Below are 15,564 nucleotides of genomic sequence, written 5' to 3'. Positions count from 1 at the left end.
CAGCATCCCCATTATCCACTTTGCTTGTCACATCTTCAAAGAACTCTAGCAAATTAGTCAAACACGATTTACTCTTCATAAAGCCATGCTGGCTCTGGTGGATTGCATTTTGACTTTCCAAATGTCTCATTACTACTTCCTTAATAATGGATTCCAACAATTTCCCAATGGCAGATGTTAAACTAACTGGTGTACAATTTCCTACTTTCTGCCTCCCCACCGCCCCCCCGACCTTTTTGAATAAGAGCGTTATATTTTTCCAATCCACTGGAACCTTTCCAGAATCCAGGTAATTTTGGAATATTATAGCCAATGCATCCACTATCTCCGCTGCTACTTCCTTTAGGACCCTGGGGATGTAGGCCATCAGGTCCTGGGGACTTGTCACCCTTTAATCCCAATAGTTTGCTCAGTATTTTTTCTCCAGTGATGGTGATTGTAAGTCACAAAACGTTAGTGTGCAGGTACAGCAAGTGATTAGGAAAGCTAATGGAATACTGACGTTTATTGTAGGGGGAATGGAATATAAAAGTAACGTGGCCAAAGGGGTTGATTATCAACCTGCAAATTGTTCCCTATTGCAAGGAGTAAGAGAGTTCTGAAGAAGTAATATTGGACTCAATGTTAACTGTTTCCCTCTCCACAGATGCTGCCAGGCCCGCTGAGATTTTCCAGTACTTTCTATTTTTATTTTAGGTATCCAGCATCCATTGTATTTTGCTTTTATTTACACATGGAAGGCTATTGTCTCTAACAGAACCACAGAAAAGTTACAGCACAGAAGGAGGCCATTCGCCCCATCTTGTCCATGCCGGCTCAAGGACACCAAGGTGCCCTTTCTAATCCCACCTTCCTGAACCCGGCCCATAGCACTGCAGCTTACAGCAATCAAGATGCAGATCCAGGTACTTTTTAAAAGAGCTTAGAGTTTCTGCTTCTACCACCAACTTAGGTAGCGAATTCTAGACATCCACTACCCTCTGCATAAAAAAGTTATTCCTCATAAGCTTGTGGCGCAGATTGAAATTGGCAGGCATGATGTGGTGGGCATTATGGAGACATGGCTGCAAGGGGATCAGGACTGGGAGCTAAATATCCAAGGATATACATCCTAACGAAAAGATAGGCAGGTTGGCAAAGGGGGTGGGGTTGCTTTGTTAGTAAGAAATGAAATTAAATCGATAGCAAGAAATGATGTAGGGTCGGAATCTGCGTGGGTAGAATTGAGGAACCACAAAGGTAAAAAAACCATAATGGGAGTTATGTACGGGCCTCTGAACAGTAGTCAGGATGTGGGGTGCAAGATACACCAGGAGATAGAAAAGGCGTCTAAGAAAGGCAAGGTTACAGTGATCATGGGGGATTTCAATATGCAGGCAGACTGGGAAAATCAGGTTGGTAGTGGATCCCAAGAAAAGGAATTTGTGGAATGTCTACGAGATGGCTTTTTGGAGCAGCTTGTGGTGGAGCCCACCAGGGAACAGGCAATTCTAGATTTAGTGATGTGTAATGAGGCAGATTTGATAATGGAGCTAAAGGTGAAGGAACCTTAGGAGGAAGTGACCATAATATGATAGAATTTACCCTGCAATTTGAGAGGAAAAAGCTGCAATCAGATGTAACGGTATTACATTTGAATAAAGGCAACTACAGAGGCATGAGGGAGGAGCTGGCCAGAATTGACTTGGAGATGAGCCTAGCAGGAAAGACAGTGGAACAGCAATGGCAGGAGTTTCTGGGAGTAATGTGGGAGACACAGAAAAATTCATCCCAAGGAAGAAGAAGCATCCTAAAGGGAGGACGAGGCAACCATGGCTGACAAGGGAAGTCAGGGACAGCATAAAAGCTAAAGAAAAAGCATACAATGCGACGAAGAGCAGTGGGAAACCAGGGGATTGGGAAGCCTACAAAGACCAACAGAGGACAACTAAAAAAGAAATGAGGGAGAAGATTAAATATGAAGGTAAACTAGCCAGTAATATAAAAGAAGATTGCAAGTTTTTGTTAGATATATAAAGGGTAAGAGAGAGGCAAAAGTGGACATTGGGCCGCTGGAAAATGATGGAGAAGTAGTAGCCGGGAACAAAGAAATGGCGGAGGAACTGAATAGGTACTTTGCGTCAGTCTTCACAGTGGAAGACACGAGTAACATCCCCAAAGTTCAAGAGAGTCGGGGGGGGCAGAGGTGAGTATGGTGGCCAAGGAGAAGGTGCTAGGAAAACTGAAAGGTCTGAAGGTGGATAAATCACCTGGACCAGATGGATTACACCCCAGAGTTCTGAAGGAGACAGCTGAAGAGATAGTGGAGGCGATCTTTCAGGAATCACTGGAGTCAGGGAGGGTCCCAGAGGACTGTAAAATCGCTAATGTAACCCCCGCCCCCCTGTTTAAGAAGGGAGTGAGGCAAAAGACGGGAAATTACAGGCCAATTAGCCTGACCTCGGTCTTTGGTAAGATTTTAGAGTCCATTATTAAGGATGAGATTTCAGAATACTTGGAAGTGCATGGTAAAAAAGGCAAAGTCAGCATGGTTTCATCAAGGGGAGGTCATGCCTGACAAATCTGTTGGAATTCTTTGAGGAGGTAACGAGTAGGTTAGACAAAGAAGAGCCAATGGATGTTATCAACTTGGACTTCCAGAAGGCCTTTGACAAAGTGCCACACAGGAGGCTGCTCAGTAAGATAAGAGCCCATGGTGTTAGAGGCAAGGTACTAGCATGGATAGAAGATTGGCTGTCTGGCAGGAGGCAGAGTGGGGGGATAAGAGGGTCCTTCTCGGGATGGCAGCTGGTGAGTAGTGGAGTTCCGCAGAGGTCAGTGTTGGGACCACAACTTTTCACTTTATACATTAATGATCTAGATGAAGGAACTGAGGGCATCCTGGCTAAGTTTGCAGATGATACAAAGATAAGTGGAGGGACAGGTAGTATTGAGGAGGCGGGGAGGCTGCAGAAGGATTTGGACAGGTTAGGAGAATGGGCAAAGAAGCGGCAGATGGAATACAACATGGGGAAGTGTGAGGTCATGCACTTTGGTAGGAAGAATAGAGGCATGGAATATTTTCTAAATGGGGAGAGAATTCAGAAGTCTGGAGTGCAAAGGGACTTGGGAGTCCTAGTCCAGGATTCTCTTAAGGTTAATTTGCAGGTTGACGCGGTAGTTAGGAAGGCAATTGCAATGTTGGCATTTATTTCGAGAGGACTAGAATATAAAAGCAGGGATGTGCTGCTGAGGCTTTATAAGGCTCTGGTCAGACCACATTTAGAATATTGTGAGCAATTTTGGGCCCCGTATCACAGGAAGAATGTGCTGGCCCTGGAAAGGGTCCAGAGGAGGTTCACGAGAATGATCCCAGGAATGAAAGGCTTAACATATGAGGATCGTTTGAGGACTCTGGGTCTATACTCGATGGAGTTTAGAAGAATGAGGGGGGATTTGATTGAAACTTACAGAATACTGAAAGGCCTGGATAGAGTGGACGTGGGGAAGATGTTTCCATTAGTAGGAGAGACTAGGACCCGAGGGCACAGCCTCAGAGTAAAGGGAAGACCTTTTAGAACAGAGATGAGGAGAAACTTCTTTAGCCAGAGAGTGGTGAATGTATGGAATTCATTGCCATAGAAGGCTGTGGAGGCCAAGTCATTGAGTGTATTTAAGACCAAGATAGATAGGTTCTTGATTGGTAAGGGGATCAAAGGTTATGGGGAGGAGGCGGGAGAATGGGGTTGAGAAACTTATCAGCCATGATTGAATGGCGGAGCAGACTCAATGGGCTGAATGGCCTAATTTCTGCTCCTATGTCTTATGGTCTTACGGTTCCCCCCTACACCTCTGCCACTTATCTTGAATCTATGTCCCCTGGTTCTAGAATTCTCCACCAAGGGAAACAATTTTATCCTGTCCACTCTATCTATTTCCCTCATATTTTTGTACACCTCAATCAAGTCACCCCTCAGCCTTCTTTGTTCTAAGGAAAATATCCCCAACCTATCCAATCTCTCCTTATAGCTACACTTTTCTAACCCTGGCAACATTCTTGTAAACCTCCTCTGCACTCTCTCCAGAGCTATTACGTCCTTCCTGTAATGTGGTGACCAGAACTGCACACAATACTCCAGTTGTGGCCTCACCAGTGTTTTATACAATTCCAACATTATATCCTTACTTTTATGTTCAATACCTCTGCCAATGAAGGAGAACATTCCATATGCCTTCTTTACAACCTTGTCTGCTTGCATTGCTACCTTCAGGGACCTGTGTACTTGTACGCCAAGATCTCTCACTTGATCTACCCCTCTTAGTGTATTCCCATTTATTGTGTAATCCATGTAACTGTTTGACCTCCCTAAATGTATGACCTCACACTTCTCTATGTTAAAATCCATCTGCCCACTCCACCAACCCATCTATATCGTTTTGGAGATTATGGCTATCCTCTACACTATCCACTACTCGGCCAATCTTTGTGTTATCTGCAAATTTCCCAATTGTGCCCCTCACGTTCATGTCCAAATCGTTAATATATAACATAAACAGCAAGGGTCCCAACACCGAGCCCTGTGGAACACCACTAATGCCCTTTTAGGGACAGTAACGATCAGTACGAGGCAGAAGAGGAGATAGGCGGTTACACCAGAGTGAGACAGAGACTGAATAGGTAGCAAATTAGGTTCATGTGGGAATTTGATGCACGGGGAAAAGAGGTAAGGCATACATAGGAATTATTCTAAGTTAATTGAGTAATTAAATTAAGTTACTAAATAATGCAAGTGTTAAGACAATTGCAGTTGATAAGGCAGAATTCTTTAAAAATCCCAGAGAGGAAACTTTAAACAACTGTCATAATCTATAATGTTAAGTGTTATGTTTGAGATGCGACTTTAAATTCAGGAATCAGACCACCAGTTCTCGAGGCTTTACATTAAACTAAATGAAACATTTCATTAATTTACACTGGTTAAAATATATATACACATGGCTACAAATTACTATCAGAACTTTTAACAAATTCCCAAACCAGAGTTCAACAACTTCAGACCATGAACTCTCTCCTCCATCCTCACCCCTTTTTGATCCCCCCTTTTTTCTATACTCATTTTTTAAAATCTATTTATTTATTTTTCTCCACTTATTTTCATTATCATTATTTTTAAAATTTATTTGCATTTTTATTCATTGTTTTATCCCCAGCTTTTAGCCTTTTCGATCTTTTTTCCCACCACTGTCCTTTCCCCTCCCCACCAACCCCACTAGGGCCATCAGTCACCTTCCAGAGTGCTTATCCTGGTCCTGCCATTATCACATTCTGCTTTCCACTCTTAATGTCACCATTAGCACCTCCTTTAGCCAGTACCATCACTATTAACAAACATTTGACCTTTTGTTTGACATCTTTTGTAATCTCTCCTTTGCCTCCACCTATCGCTGGCCTTCTATCCAGCTTCACCTGTTCCACTTCCCTTAACCAGTATATAGTTCACCCCATTTCTACTTCCCTTTAGCTCTAAAGTCATATGGATTTGAAATGTTAACCATGGATTAGTTAATGGAAGACTGTGTCTAACAAATGCGATTGAAGTTTTTGGAAGTGACAAAGAAGGTTGATGAGCGCAGTACATTTGATGCAGTCTATATGGATTTTCGCAAGGCTTTAGATAAGACCCCATAGGCAGACTTGTCAGAAAATTAAAACTGTTACGAGCCAAGGGAAAGTTGCAAGTTGGTTCCAAAATTAGTTCAGTGGCAGGAAGCAAAGGGTAATGAGTGATGGGTGTTTTGTGACTGGAGGACATGGGGTTCTCCATGATTTAGACTTACATGGAGGGGTGTGGTTAAGAAGTCTGTAGATTATACAAAAACTGGCCACATGGTTGATAGTGAAAACTGTAGAACATAAGAAATAGGAGCAGTAGGCCATTCGACCCCTCAAGCCTGCCCCGCCATTCAATAAGATCATGCCTGATTTACCCCAGGTCTCAAATCCTCTTTCATGCCAGCTCCTCATAGCCCTCAACTCCCCAATTTTTCAAAAATCTCCCTACCTCCTCTTTAACTACTTTCAGTGATCTAGCCTCCACAACTTTCTGGGGTAGAGAATTCCAGACATTTATTACCCTCAGAGAAGAAATTCCTTCTCATCTCAGTTTTAAATGTGCCCCCTTATTCTGTAACTATGCCCCCTAGTTCGAGAGTCCCCTACTAGTGGAAACATCTTCTCAACATCTATCCTGTGATGCAAGAAGATATCAATAGACTGATCAGATGGGCAGAAAAGCAATAAACAGAATTAAATCCAGAGAAATGTGAGGTAATGCATTTGGGGAAAGCTAACAAGGCAAAGGGAGTCTACAATAAACAGGGGCAGAGAAGTCAAAGGGAACCTTCATGTCCGCAGATGGAGAGACAGGGGCGATAAAGAATGTTTACAAAATCCTTTCCTTTATTTTAATTGGAAGTGAGTATACAAGAGCAGGGAAGTTATGCATAAGGTTTGCTACTGGTTTGGAGGCCGGTATTTCTCTCGGTTTAAATTTACCTTGCACGATCGCGCCATCTTCCCAGAACCTTCCAGAACTGTTTCCGTCTGCGTCACTTCCTGGAATCGCAACCCATTGACTAAGACCGGAAGCCTAGTTGTGGCCATGTTGGTAAAGGAGAGGCCCGGAGCCAGGGGTCTTGATTACCCCGCTTTTCCTACCCCTCACTGACCGTATACCCGGAAGCGCTGCTCGAGGAGGGGCCCTGAGCCTGAGGGGCACAGGTAATTCAAATCAGCCCGGGTAACGATCAGACCGCTTTGTCTCGGGGGTGGTGTTGGGATGGGTAGGGGAAGGGGGATGGGTGGGGGAGGGATGTCGGGGGATGAGCTGGGGGAAGGGGGAATGAGATGGGGGAAGGGGGGCTGAGATGGGGGGAAGGGGGGGCTGAGATGGGGGGAAGGGGGGCTGAGATGGGGGGAAGGGGGGAATGAGATGGGGGGAAGGGGGGAATGAGATGGGGGGAGGGGGGATGAGATGGGGAAGGGGGTGGGGGGGATTGGTGTGAGGGTGGGGGGAATGGGGGAGGATTGGGGTGCGTGGGTGGGGGGATTGGGGTGGGGGGCAATTGTGGGGGATGAGGGAGGATTGGGGTGGGTGGGGGGGATTGGGGTGGGGGCGTGGGGGGGTGATTGGGCTGGAGGGCGTGGGGAGGTGATTGGGGTGGGGGGGTGATTGGGGTGGGGGGGTGGGGGGGTGAATGGGGTGGGGGGGTGATTGGGGTGGGTGGGGGGGATTGGGGTGGGTGGTGTTTGGGGTGGGTGGGGGGGATTGGGGTGGAGGGTGGGGGGAGGATTGGGGTGCGTGGGTGGGATGAGGGAGGATTGGGGTGGGGGGGATGGGGGGCATTGGGGTGGGGGGGAATGGGGTGGGGGCATTGGGGGGGAAATGGGGTGGGGGGAATGGGCGAGGATTGGGGTGGGTGGGTTGGGGGGGATTGGGGTGGGGGTGGATTGGGGCGGGGAGGAATTGGGGGGGATGAAGGAGGATTGGAGTGGGTGGGGGATAGGATTGGGTTGGGGGGGATAGGATTGGGGTGGGGGGATGGGGGGATAGGATTGGGGTGGGGGGGATAGGATTGGGGTGGGGGGGATAGGATTGGGGTGGGGGGGATAGGATTGGGGTGGGGGGATGGGGGGATAGGATTGGGGTGGGGGGGATAGGATTGGGGTGGGGGGATGGGGGGATAGGATTGGGCTGGGGGGATAGGATTGGGGTGGGGGGATGGGGGGATAGGATTGGGCTGGGGGGATAGGATTGGGCTGTGGGGATTGGGGGGATAGGATTGGGGTGGGGGGGGATTGGGGTGGGGGAATGGAGGGATTGGGGTGGGGGGATGGGGGGCATTGAGGTGGGGGTGTTGGGGGTAAATGGGGTGGGGGCATTGGGGGGTAAATGGGGTGGGGGCATTGGGGGGAAATGAGATGGGGGGGTGGGGGGAGGGATTGGGATGGGCGGCTGAGGGATAGGGGTGGGGTGGGGGGAAGAGGGGAATGGCTGGGTGGAGGGAAGGGGAATGGGGGGAAGGGCTGGGTGGGGGGAAGGAGAATGGCTGGGTGGGCGGAAGGGGAATGGGGGAATGGCTGGGTGGGGGGAAGGGGAATGGGGGGAATGGCTGGGTGGGGGGAAGGGGAATGGGGGGTAATGGCTGGGTGGGGGGAAGGGGAATGGGGGAGAATGGCTGGGTGGGGGGAAGGGGAATGGGGGGGAATGGCTGGGTGGGGGGAAGGGGAATGGGGGGGAATGGCTGGGTGGGGGGAAGGGGAATGGGGGGGAATGGCTGGGTGGGGGGAAGGGGAATGGGGGGGAATGGCTGGGTGGGGGGAAGGGGAATGGGGGGGAATGGCTGGGTGGGGGGAAGGGGAATGGGGGGGAATGGCTGGGTGGGGGGAAGGGGAATGGGGGGGAATGGCTGGGTGGGGGGAAGGGGAATGGGGGGGAATGGCTGGGTGGGGGGAAGGGGAATGGGGGGGAATGGCTGGGTGGGGGGAAGGGGAATGGGGGGGAATGGCTGGGTGGGGGGAAGGGGAATGGGGGGGAATGGCTGGGTGGGGGGAAGGGGAATGGGGGGGAATGGCTGGGTGGGGGGAAGGGGAATGGGGGGGAATGGCTGGGTGGGGGGAAGGGGAATGGGGGGGAATGGCTGGGTGGGGGGAAGGGGAATGGGGGAGAATGGCTGGGTGGGGGGAAGGGGAATGGGGGGGAATGGCTGGGTGGGGGGAAGGGGAATGGGGGGGAATGGCTGGGTGGGGGGAAGGGGAATGGGGGGGAATGGCTGGGTGGGGGGAAGGGGAATGGGGGGGAATGGCTGGGTGGGGGGAAGGGGAATGGGGGGGAATGGCTGGGTGGGGGGAAGGGGAATGGGGGGGAATGGCTGGGTGGGGGGAAGGGGAATGGGGGGGAATGGCTGGGTGGGGGGAAGGGGAATGGGGGGGAATGGCTGGGTGGGGGGAAGGGGAATGGGGGGGAATGGCTGGGTGGGGGGAAGGGGAATGGGGGGGAATGGCTGGGTGGGGGGAAGGGGAATGGGGGGGAATGGCTGGGTGGGGGGAAGGGGAATGGGGGGGAATGGCTGGGTGGGGGGAAGGGGAATGGGGGGGAATGGCTGGGTGGGGGGAAGGGGAATGGGGGGGAATGGCTGGGTGGGGGGAAGGGGAATGGGGGGGAATGGCTGGGTGGGGGGAAGGGGAATGGGGGGGAATGGCTGGGTGGGGGGAAGGGGAATGGGGGGGAATGGCTGGGTGGGGGGAAGGGGAATGGGGGGGAATGGCTGGGTGGGGGGAAGGGGAATGGGGGGGAATGGCTGGGTGGGGGGAAGGGGAATGGCTGGGTGGGGGGAAGGGGAATGGGGGGAATGGCTGGGTGGGGGGAAGGGGAATGGGGGGAATGGCTGGGTGGGGGGAAGGGGAATGGGGGGAATGGCTGGGTGGGGGGAAGGGTAATGGGGGGAATGGCTGGGTGGGGGGAAAGGAAATGGGGGAATGGCTGGGTGGGGGGAAAGGGAATGGGGGGATGGGTGGGGAGCAAGAGGGGGATGGGGGGGAATGGCTGGGTGGGGGGAAGGGGAATGGGGGGGAATGGCTGGGTGGGGGGAAAGGAAATGGGGGAATGGATGGGTGGGGGGAAAGGGAATGGGGGGATGGTTGGGGAGCAAGAGGGGGGTGGGTGGGGGAGGTGGAGGTGGGTGGGGGGGTGAGGGGTCTGGGGGTTGGATGGGTGGATGGGGGAAGGTAGGATGGATAGGAGGGGTGGGTGGGGAAGGGAGGGAGGGGGTTATGGATAGGGAGAAGGGATATGGGGGATGGATTGGGAAGGGGGCGGTGGATGGGTGGGGGAGGGGGGGGTGGATGGGTGGGGGGGGAAGGGAGGAGGGGGTTATGGGTAGGGATGGAGGGAAGTGAGGGGATTGGTTGGGGAGGGGGGATTGGGATGGGAGAGGAATGGTATGGTGTTATGGGGATTGGGGAGGGTGTGAAGGGGGACAGAGGTTTAGGGGGAGAGAAGGATATGGGGGAGGGGACAGTTTGGAGTGGGAGGGATTTGATTGGGGTAGTGGAAAGGGTGTGGGTGGAAGAGGGGTTGGTGGTAGGTGGTGGCTGGAGGTGGGAATGAGAGGGGAGGGGAGGTGTGGTATGTGGGGGCGAGGGGAGAGATGGGAGGACGGATGGGGTGGTGAGGCGAGGAGAAGTGTCGGGGGATGGATGGGTAGTTGGGGGAGGAGAGGTGGTGGGGGGAGGTAGGGGTGGTGGAAGGGAGCTGAGAAAGTGAGATGGTGTTCGAAGAGAGTGGGAGAGAATGGGTGGGGTGGGGCCAGCAAGAGGTTGAAGTGGGACAGGGAGGGTAGGGGGACAGAGAGGGGTGGGCGAGATAAGTAGGGTATAGGTGAGCTGTGAATATCTGAGTAGATGGCAGGAGTTTTGTTACGATTACTCCTGTGCCAAACAGAAATGAAGGAACTTCAAATAAGTTTGTCATTTCTCTCTTTGAGTTCTAAATGATTTGCTTTGTATGTCAGTTGTTCTTAACGACAGGAGCTCTGAGCCTAAGGCATGTGCGGAAGCAACAACACCTTGTCTATAGCGTGACCACTTCACACAAAGATGCCCCAAAACAATATCGGCATGGATCAGGCAGCTCAAGGGACACTCCAGGGCTGCCCCCACAAAACCGGGCAGATGACTCGGATATTTGAGAAGGAAGGTGAAGCCACCATAGAGCAGAAGAAAAAGAGGAAGAAAGAGCCAAGACCAGAGTCAGTTATAATCTACCGCACCGGGAGTGAAAAGGTGGAGGAAGACCAGCATGACCCAGATATCACAGCGAAGAACACAGAGGAAAGGACAAACTTTCTTTGTCCCCCCACTGTAGAAGGTACTACAAATAGACTCTAACCACAAATGGGCTCTTGGCTCACTTGTGAATTTTTAACTCCCTTGATTATTTTCTGCTGGGATTTGATTTACTGACCTTAGTGGAGTGACTCTTGCAGGGATTTGATTCACAGACCTTAGTAGCCTTCACCTGGTTAGCCATTTGCCTATATGTGCTGGTGAGTCACAGTGAGATTCTTTCAAAATATGTGGATGCAATCCATTCAGACCCAGGAGCATTATCGTCATTTAAGTGTTCCACTTATTCAATACATCCCCGCTTAGAATTTTAAATGCGCTTATTGTTCAACTCATCATTCAATATCATGCCTCCTGCTAGTGCTTTAGGTGGGGAGATAGACAGATTTTTAATTAGTAAGGTTTTGGGGAGAGGGTGGGAAATTGGAGTTGAGGCCGAAATGAGATCAGCAATGATCATACTGAATGGCGGGGCAGGCTCGAGGGGCTGAATGGCCTCCTCTTGCTCCCAATGCTTATGTAATTGCGCAAAGATAGGTGGCAGGTCAGAAGAATGGACAGAATATAAGAAACAGCAGAGTGACTAAAAGATTGGTAAGGAAGGAAAAATTTGAGTACAAGAGAAAGCTAGCTAGAAATATAAAAACTAAGAGTTTCTATTGCTATTTAAAAGAGAAAAGAGACAACAAAGTGAGCGTTGGTCCTATAAGAAGTGAGTTTGGAGAATTAATAATGGAAAATAAGGAGATGGCAGATGAATTGAACAGGTATTTTGCAACAGTCTTCACTATTGAGGATACAAGTAACATCCCAGAAATAGCTGTAAATCAGGAAATGGAAAGGAGGGAGGAACTCAAGAAAATCACAATCACCAGGGAGGTGGTATTGAGCAAATTTTGGGACTGCAGGCTGACAAATCCCTGGGTCCTGATGGACTTAATCCTATGGCCTTAAAAGAAATGGTTAGAGAGATCGTTGATGTGTTGTTCTTCATTTTCCAAAATTCCCTAGATTTGGGGAAGGTTCCATTAAATTGGAACCTTCAAGAAGGGAGACAGACAGAATGCAGGGAACTACAGGCCAGTTAGCTTAACATCTGACATAGGGAAAATGTTAGAAGCTATTATTAAAGATGTTATAGCAGGGCACTGAGAAAAATTCAGGGAGAGTCAACGTGGTTTTGTGAGAGGGAAATCATGTTTAACCAATTTATTGGCATTCTTTCAAGAAGTAACATATGCTGTGGATAAAGGTGAATGTACTGTACTTAGATTTCCAGAAGGCATTTGATAAGATGCCACATCGAAGGTTCTTGCAAAAAATAAAAGCTCATAGTGTAGGGGTAACATATTGGGGTGGTCGGGGGAAGAGAGGGTTGGGGAGGGGTGGGATGTGGGGGTAAGGGGAGGGATGGGATAGAAGATTGGCTAGTTAACAGGAAACAGTAGACATAAATGGTTGTTTTTTTTTTGCTTAGCAAAATGTAACGAGTGGTGTGCTACATGGATCTTTACTGGGGCTTCAACTTTTTACAATTTATATAAATACTTGGAGGAAGGGGCCAATGAAATGGTTATTAAATTTGTTGATGACACAAAGATAGGTAGGAAAGTAAGATGTGAAGAGGACATGAGACTACAAAGGAATAGAGATTGGCAAAGACCTAGCAAATTAGTATAATTTGGGAAAATGTGAAATTGTCCATTTTTCAGGAAAAATAAGAAAGAAGCATATTATCTAAATGGTGGGAGATTGCAGAGCTCTAAGATGCAGTGTCCTAGTGCATGAATCACAAAAGGTTGGGATGCAGGTACTACAAGTAATTAGAAAAGCTAATAGAATGTTGTCATTTATTACAAGGGGAATTGAATACAAAAGTAGGAAGGTTATGCTTCATTTTTATAAGGCATTAATGAGGAGTATTTGTCTTTTTTCAAGGATCGCGTGTCTTTGGAACTCTGTTCCTCAAGAGAGGTGGAAGCAGAGTTTTTGAATATTTTTAAGGAAGAGGTAGATAGATTTTGGATAAGCAAGGGGGTGAAAGGTGGTGGATGGGAATGTGAACTTGAGGTTATAATCAGATCAGCCATAATCTTATTAAGTGGTGGAGCAGGCTGGAGAGGCCGAGTGGCCTACTCCTGCTCCTAATTCATGTGTTCATACGTAGGCTTTTAAAGGGTGAGATATAACTTCAGAACCAAGAATGATAAGGGACCTGGAGAGAAGACAGGAAATTGGGAAGTAAAACAAAATAAAGCTGTAAAAAGTTAATGAAATGGTGGGCCGAAGTAATCCAGAGTTGCTTTTTCTGGAAAGTGTCTGGTACAGGCCTTCTCTCTAGTCAGTTTCTGGATTATGGTACCTGCTCTTGATCCTATTTGTAATGTCACTGAAGAAGGAATACCATAGAAAATGTTGGCTTACATGTGGACTCGTATTCCCCAGAAAGCAATGGAGGCTGAGTCATTAAATTTATTCAAGGTTATGATGGATAGATCTTTGGTAGACAAGGAAGTCAAGTTCTACGGAGAGCAGACAGGAAAGTGGAGTTGAAGCCATGATCTTATTGAATGGCAGAGTAGGTTTAAAGGGCCAAATGGCTCATTTCTGCTCCTAAGTCTTATGTTCCTTTTACCCCTGAGCCTCAAATGAAATGGGAAGAAAATGTTTATTTTATATTACTGGTTGATAAAATTTTTTTGTTTATGGGATAGGTGGCTGGAGCATGCCTGCCGACAGCAGATATGTGACACTAACTGGCACAATCACCCGCGGCAAGAAGAAGGGGCAGATGGTGGACATTCACGTAACATTAACTGAGAAAGAGCTCCAGGAACTAGCCAAGTCGAAGGAGCCACCACAGCCTGAGGAAAAAGGCGAGAAAAAAGTGTGTGCTTTAGGTCTCTATCAAGGTCCTCATGTTGTCCTATGGAGCGTGCTGTGTGCTCCAGTGGTCTTTGTGTTGTCCTTTGTCATGTCTTTTTATTATGGGACCATTACCTGGTATAATATTTTCCTGGTTTACAACGAGGAGCGTTCCTTCTGGCATAAGATTACAATTTGCCCCTTTTTAATTATCTTTTACCCGGTGCTAATCGTGATGATGTCAGTGTCCCTCAGTGTATATACAACCGTGACACAGATTTCCTGGTCGTTCGGTGAGTGGTGGCAGGCAGTGCGAGACTTGGAGAAAGGTTTCTGTGGCTGGTTGTCTGGAAAGCTTGGTCTGGAGGATTGCTCCCCCTATAGCATTGTGGAGCTGCTGGATTCGGACAACGTTTCAGGTAGCCTATCGGGGAAGGCAGCACCAGCTGGGGAGCAGACTTCTGCTGTCTAGAGTGCTGATCCAAAGAGAAGGAACCTGTCTGAAGAAATTGCCTAGGACTTTGAAAAGAAACAAAAAGACAGGACATTTAAATGAATTCACTCTGTCCTTGCTAATGCTATTTGACTTTGTATTCAGATGCACAAAACTAAAAAATGTGAGACTGATATGTGCATCCATGTAAGACCCCTGTCTCAGTCAATTCATGAGAAGCTTGTTTGCCTCTTGCCAATTGCCGCTATTACCTAGTTTCTAGAGCCAGAAGTCTCTTTTTGATACCCTCATTAACGGAAGGCCTGAGCCCTTGTTCATGCAGGCAATTACAGATGAAGATTTCAGGTCAAACGAAGAATACTTGCTACTTAACTTATTTATTTATTTTGACTTCTAAAGGTGCTGGCCTGAACCATAATAATCTGGGTGCTTTCCCTGCAAAAAGATTGGTGTAACATTTTTTTTATATTGAGCAACTTATATTCAAAACTGCTATAAGGCCTTAAATGTTTTGGAACAATGAGCAGGCCTTGCTGCACTGTTGTCTGCTGGGATGTGATTTTGCTTTAGTGTTAAATTAACTGGATGAAAGAAATGGGGATGCCCCACAATTAGTCATAGATTCTTTACTGATGTGCTGTAAATACAGTGGGCTAAAGATTTCCCATAAACCCTTAACATTCTTGGGAGATCTCAAGGCCTTGACATGACATGCAATCTTTCACTAAGATGAAGCATTTTTTCCAGGTTAAAGAAACCATATGAATAGCAGTTGTAGGAAAACATTATTTAATCACATCCATAACACTGGATGACAAATTTAGAACAAAGGTAATTTACAGCATTTCAATGGAACCTTCAGTCTTACACAATTGAAACTTTAATTGGGTTTAATTTCATAATGCAACTGAATACCATTCCATGTTCAAGATTGAAGTCATTCAGATTTGACCATGTTAACTTTCCTGTGGTCCAAGGTCGGATCCTATGTGAAATATGTCACTTGGTGGTTACTAGTGTGCAACCTCTCAATTGTCACAGAACTGTGGAAGGAGCTATTATCTCCTGCAATTCTTTGACCTTAATCCCACTCTCCTGCACACACCCCATATCATTTTTTCAACACAGAGCCACAATTTTAACAGAACAGGAGGCCATTCGGTCCATTTTGTATGCACCGGCTCTCCAAATGAGCATTATGACCTAGTACCATTGCCCTGCCTTTTCCCCGTACCCCTGCACATTGTTTCCATTCAAGTAATCACCTAATGCCCTCTTGAATGCCCTGATTGAACCTGCCTCTATCACACTTCCAGGCAGTGCATTCCAGACTCAAACCACTCGTTGTGTAAATAACTTT

The 15,564-nt window shown here is 48.2% G+C and overlaps 2 protein-coding genes across 5 annotated transcripts in view; one reads left to right on the top strand and one right to left on the bottom strand.

Annotated features, from left to right (window-relative positions):
• The window catches only part of xrcc5 (X-ray repair complementing defective repair in Chinese hamster cells 5), a 187,822-nt gene extending 181,225 nt beyond the window's left edge, over positions 1–6,597 (bottom strand). For all 4 annotated transcript variants that reach the window (XR_005944593.1, XR_005944592.1, XM_041201108.1 and 1 more), the window contains exon 1: positions 6,536–6,597. Coding sequence is in view for 2 of the 4 variants with exons in the window: in XM_041201108.1 (XP_041057042.1) it covers positions 6,536–6,553 (18 nt within the window). In the remaining 2 variants the exon portion in view is untranslated. The remainder of the gene's footprint in view (positions 1–6,535) is intronic.
• Positions 6,598–6,625: 28 nt separating this feature from the next.
• tmem169b (transmembrane protein 169b) lies at positions 6,626–14,377 on the top strand. The gene is made up of 3 exons (XM_041201132.1): positions 6,626–6,760; positions 10,552–10,907; positions 13,600–14,377. Exons 2-3 carry the CDS (start codon positions 10,637–10,639, stop codon positions 14,220–14,222), a joined length of 894 nt encoding a protein of 297 aa, XP_041057066.1. The 5' UTR covers positions 6,626–6,760; positions 10,552–10,636; the 3' UTR covers positions 14,223–14,377.
• The last annotated feature ends 1,187 nt before the right edge of the window (positions 14,378–15,564 follow it).

This window comes from Carcharodon carcharias, chromosome 12 (assembly GCF_017639515.1).
Source record: "Carcharodon carcharias isolate sCarCar2 chromosome 12, sCarCar2.pri, whole genome shotgun sequence".
Classification (NCBI taxonomy): Eukaryota; Metazoa; Chordata; class Chondrichthyes; order Lamniformes; family Lamnidae; genus Carcharodon; species Carcharodon carcharias.
This window is presented reverse-complemented; position numbering and strand designations above follow the sequence as displayed.

Coding starts and splice junctions, on each gene's coding strand:
- tmem169b (XM_041201132.1), top strand. CDS start 10,637: ATGCCCCAAAACAATATCGGCATGGATCAGGCAGCTCAAGGGACACTC. Junction 10,908..13,599: donor TTGTCCCCCCACTGTAGAAG/GTACTACAAATA, acceptor TTTATGGGATAG/GTGGCTGGAGCATGCCTGCC.